The sequence below is a fragment of the Carlito syrichta genome, unplaced genomic scaffold (assembly GCF_000164805.1).
Source record: "Carlito syrichta isolate Samal-C Ts95f unplaced genomic scaffold, Tarsius_syrichta-2.0.1 Scaffold94802, whole genome shotgun sequence".
Taxonomy (NCBI): Eukaryota; Metazoa; Chordata; class Mammalia; order Primates; family Tarsiidae; genus Carlito; species Carlito syrichta.
Genome location: NW_007038898.1, coordinates 125902 through 131000, shown reverse-complemented (window position 1 = coordinate 131000; position 5099 = coordinate 125902). Strand labels below are relative to the sequence as shown.

The 5099-nt window shown below is 51.8% G+C and overlaps 1 protein-coding gene and 1 pseudogene across 2 annotated transcripts in view; one reads left to right on the top strand and one right to left on the bottom strand.

Moving 5' to 3' along the window:
• LOC110595939 overlaps window positions 1-3714 on the bottom strand; it is a 6790-nt pseudogene extending 3076 nt beyond the window's left edge.
• The window catches only part of TMEM167B (transmembrane protein 167B), a 4026-nt gene continuing 2510 nt past the window's right edge, over window positions 3584-5099 (top strand). Inside the window, exon 1 of one of the 2 annotated variants that reach the window (XM_008061684.1) lies at window positions 3584-3722. In XM_008061684.1, the coding sequence (XP_008059875.1) occupies window positions 3713-3722 (10 nt within the window). In that variant the 5' untranslated portion in view covers window positions 3584-3712. The remainder of the gene's footprint in view (window positions 3723-5099) is intronic. The other variant, XM_021714175.1, reaches the window with a different exon arrangement.

Sequence of the window (5099 nt, the reverse complement as noted above, 5' to 3'; positions counted from 1 at the left end):
TTCAAGACCCGCATGGGCAGCGAGACCTCATCTCTACAATAAATCCAAAAATCAGCCGGGCGTGGTAGTGCATGCCTATAATTCCGGCTACTTGGAAGGCTGAGGCGGAAGGATCGCTGGAGCCCAGCAGGTCAAGGCTGCGGTGGCTGGGAGCGGCCACTGCACTCCAGTCTGGGCAACAGAGTGAGACTCCAACTCAAATAAATAAAACAGGGGTAAGACCAGGCGTGGTGGCTCACACCTGTAATCCCAGCATTGTGGGAGGTAAAGGTGAGAGGCCTACCTGAGCACCAGCTTGGGTAACATGGTAAGACATCGTCTCTACAGTCAAAAAATTAGAGCCAGGTGTGGTGGTGCATACTTCTTGTTCCAGCTACTTGGAGGCTGAGGCCAAAGGATCACCTAAGCTCAGCAGGTCGAGACTGCGGTGGCTGTGAGTGTGCCACTGTCCTCCAGCCTAAGTGACAAAGTGAGATTCCAACTCAAAAATAAAAAGTAAAATGGGGTAATAAGGTAGTTATGAGGATTAAATAAGATGATATGTCAAGGTGTCATGTGCTTTGGAAATATCAAAATGCAGCCAGGCACGATGGCTCATGCCTTGTAATCCCAGCACTTTGGGAGGCCGAGGCGAGAGGATTATCTGAGTCCAGGGGTTCAAGACCAGCCTGAGCAACATGGCAAGACCTTGTCTCTACAGTAAATCAGTCATGTGCCATCATGTGGTGGCACATGTCTATAGTTCCAGTTGCTTGGAAGGCTGAGGCAGAAGGATCACCTGAGCCCAACAGGTTGAAGCTGCGTTGGCCATGAGCATGCCACTACACTCCAGCCTGGGTGAGAGTGAGACTCCAACTCAAAAAAAAAAAAAGAGCTTCTGTTAGAAATGTAGGACTGGGGGCAACCTCCTTGGGTCCCCTCTCACTGTGGAAGCTTTTCTGTCCTCTCAATAAATCCTGCTTTAAAAAAAAGAAAGAAAGAAAGAAATGTAGGACTGAGCTGGGAGCAGTAGCACATGGCTATAATTTCAGCATTTTGGGAGGCCAAGACAGGAGGATAGCTTGCGACTGGGAGTTCGAGATCAGACTGGGCAACATAATAAGACCCCATATCTACAAAAATAAAATTTTTTAAAAAATGAAGTGTAGGAATGGAGCTTGAGTAGGACATCAAATTATGAACTCTAAAAATAAGTGATAGTTGGAGCCACGAAGCAGAATAGGTAACGAATTGCTAATAACAAGAAAAAAGGAGTATCTAAGAACATCTGTATTTAGGTGAAGAATCAGGTTCCAGAGAACAATCAATTAAGAGCAGATAGTGAGGATACAGCAGTGTCGTTGTATTCAAGACAGATAATTTTTTGAGCTGGAGATGGGCCACATAATTTGATCTAAATTAGTGAATATGGATTTGTTTAAGACTTGGTTAGAATGGTTTGGGTCCTTTATCAAGCTGTGATGTAAGGACTGGACACGCAGTAGCAACATGCTAATGCTGTTGCTGTTTTAGATAACAGTTGATGAAAGGTTCAAAGGCCTGGACAACAGGGGTTTTTGTTGGTTTTTTTTTTTTTTGAGTTGGCGTCTTACTCTGTTGCCCAGACTGGAGTGAAGTAGCTGCTCCCGGTCACCGCAGCCTCGACCTACTGGGCTCCAGCGATTCTTCTGCCTCAGCCTTCCGAAAAGATGAGGTCTCGCCAAGTTACCCAGGGAGGTCTCGAACTTGCGGGCTCAGGCAATCCACTCACCTCAGCCTCCCAAAGGCGCGGGATTACAGGCTGAGCCACCAAGCCCAGCTTTTTGTTGTTTTTTTAAAAAATTTTATTGTAGAGACGAGGTCTCGCTAAGTTGCCCAGGCTGGTCTTGAACCCCTAACTCAGGCAATCCTCTCGCCTCTGCCTCCCAAAGTGCTGGGATTACAGGCTTGAGCCACTGTGCCCAGCCTGTTCTTCTTTTAAATTTTTATTTTTAGCATAAGTCTCACCCTGTCGCCTAGGCTGGAGATGGCCACCGCAGTCTCAACCTGCTGGGCACAGGCGATTCTTCTGCCTCAGCCTTCCAAGGAGCTGGAATCACAGGCGTGCGCCATCATGCCCGGTTAATTTTTTGATCTGTTGTAGAAACGAGGTCTCACCAAGTTGCCCAGGCTGGTCTTGAACCCCTGGGCTCAGACAATCCTCTTGCCTCCGACTCCCAGAGTGTGGGATTACAGGCATGAGCCACCACACCCGGCTTGCTCTGTTTTGTTTTTGAGTGGTCTAAGCAGTTCTTTTGGGCAGGGGGATTTGTCTGTGTATGCGCAAATATATGTAATCTGAGTGGTTGCCTGGCCTTGTCTTAGGTTTTGTTCCGTCCCTCTTCCCTTTGTTTTTTGCTTCTGCATTTATGTGTATTTTCTCAAGGAGTTGGTCCTGCATCAGACATTTTGGTTTGTCTTTCCACTCCGGTTTCCAGCTTTTCTTGTGGGTAACCAGGCAGGCCATAGCCAGCAGATGGCACTGCAGAGGATAGGGGCAGAGTCCCTTCATTTAGGTCCTTGGCAGCCTTACAATTTCAGTCTTGGAGGACTCAGTGTGTCACCTTGGTCTGGACTCTAATAAACCAGGTCAAGGTGTATGCATTTAAGGATTTCAGTTTAGTTTACAAAGTGTTGTCTCCTACTACCAGCCCTGACGTTAGACTGACGAGGTCTTCTGTCACGTCGTCAAAGTGTCCTCAGAGAAGCGCTGTCCAGGCATCGCCGATTTCTGGCTAAAGTGGCCAAGGTGACCCAAGCATGAATTAAATACAGAAGACAATCGAGATTCTCCTGATAGTTTAAGGAAAAGGAAAAATCCGTACAAACAAACACAATTATCTGAATGTTTTCCGACAACGTAGTGCTTTCAGATCTTCGGATCCGAAATATGCGTCTTGTTTTTTGTTATAAAGTTTCATATTTCATCAAGGAAGTCCAGATGCAGCCTGACTGCATAGACTTCCATCAGGACCAAGGAAGAGGCGCGCAGCAGGGGCGGTCCCGGAGGCCGCAAGGGCCGCGTCCTGACCCCTGGCGTTGGGGCTCTCTTAAGTGCAAGCCTGGGGGCCGGGTGGGAGAATCCCTTGATTCAAGAGTTCGAGACCAGCCTGGGCAACAACATAGTGAGACTTCGTATCTACAAAAAATAGAAGGAAATTAGCCGGGTGTGGTAGCTTGAGCCCAGAAGGTCGAGGCAGCGGTGGAGCAGGTATCGTGTCACTGCACTCCAGCCTGGGCGACAGAGTGCGACCCCGACTCAAAAAAAAAGAAAAAGAAAAAAGGAAGCCTGGGACGAAAACCTCTCCGGTGCAGGTGCGCTGCTGCTTACACACACACACACAGCAGCCACACCTTTACCTTTCAAACATACTGACGCGAACCTGTCAGGTTACGCCCATCACGAACTCCGCGGGGCGCGCAGAAGAACCTCTGACACCGGGGCCACGTGGGACGGGCCGGCGACAGCACTCCTCTCCCCCTCGGCCAGCGAGCACGTTCCCTAGCTCGGCAATCGGCTAGCCACGCCCGGTAGCGTTCGGCGCTCGCCTCTCGGCCCTGCGCCTGCGTACTGGGGCTCTGCCCGTCGTCGCGGCCCGGATCGGGAAGTGTCAAGCGGGAGCCGGGTTCCCCCGCCTTCGCTGCCAGTACCGCTGAGCCCGGACCTCCTTGCCCAGGTCCAGGCCCAGCCGCCATGACGAACGGTGAGGACCGGTGTCCCGAACGGAGGGTGGGAGCGAAGGACGAGGGGAAAACGTGGCGGGCGGGGCCGGGGCTGACGTGGCCGCTCTCCCCGCCCCCTCCCAGCCCGGCCCCCCTGGGCCTCTCGGCGCCCCTAACTTTGTCCACCTTCTCCTCCACGGGTTCCCCTTCCCGCGCCCACCTGGGACCTCCAGTGCCTCTCGTGCCCATGCCTCAAGCCCTCGGCCCCAGTCCTCTGCTTCCCCTTCTCTCTCCCCTGGAACTTCCATCCGGCCCTCGGGGAGACCTTTCCCCGCAGAACTGTGGCCCTTCGGACTCCGGGGAGAGAGGGTGCTCCTCCCAGCCGCCCGCATTCTCGCACTTTCGGACAGTGGGCTTGTCTAGCGGACCGAGAAACCAGAGACTGTCAAGTCCCAGGCTTTTTTTTGCGGGTCGGGGGGTGGGTGGAGACCCCTTTAAAAAGTTCCTGTGTTGAAAAAATGCCAGAAAGACTTCTCTTGCTTCATCCTAAAAGCCTGGCGGGGCGATCTCATCTGGAGACCTCGGCCAGCGAGTGTGGCAGGCGATGGGTCTACACACTGCCTCTCCTCATTGATGGGGCGGTTTCCACCCGTGTATCTGACCTGTAGTTTCCAGGCCTTTTCAGACACTTGATAGACACATTTCCGAAGTCTAGGGAAGGGCAGGAAGTAGGGCATCTGGGGCAGCCTTGGGGGAAAGGAAGAGAGAAAGCCTTTCAGACAGTATGATCCCAGGGGCTCAGGAGGTCATTTCTCAAAAGCCCCATGTTAGTAGGCCTGGCACTGAAGAAGACTCGGATTTCTGCTCCTCTTGAATGTTGGCATTTGTCGGCAAAAACTTACGAGTGAAAAAGAGTAGCACGTTCAGGTGTAGTTCCACATACAAACGTAGCATATGTGTTAATTTCCTGGGCCCTTTCTTATGTGACACCCGGCTGTGAGACAGGGAAGAGTGTAGTTCGAAGTGACCCACGCTGGTTATGTGTAACATTCATTTGGAGCTTCCTGGGAGGTCAGGTCTCAGGATGCTAGGTGGTGACAGAAGGGACATCCCCAGAGGAAGGTATAATCTAAACCAGGAACTAGGAGAGCAGGCTGATGCGTAGTCATTGCTGAATGTGTTGTTAGTCATTCCCCCCCACCCCCCGCTTTTGTGGTCCAGTGTCCTCCCTTTTTTGCAGTTAGGTGATTCATTGTGCTTACCTGCACAAGAAATAGCCTGGTTTACATATGTTAGAAATAGAGGCCGGGCTTGGTGGCTCAGCCTGTAATCCCAGCGCTTTGGGAGGCCGAGGTGAGTGGATTGCCTGAGCCCGCGGGTTCGAGACCGCCTGGGCAACTTGGCGAGACCGCATCTCC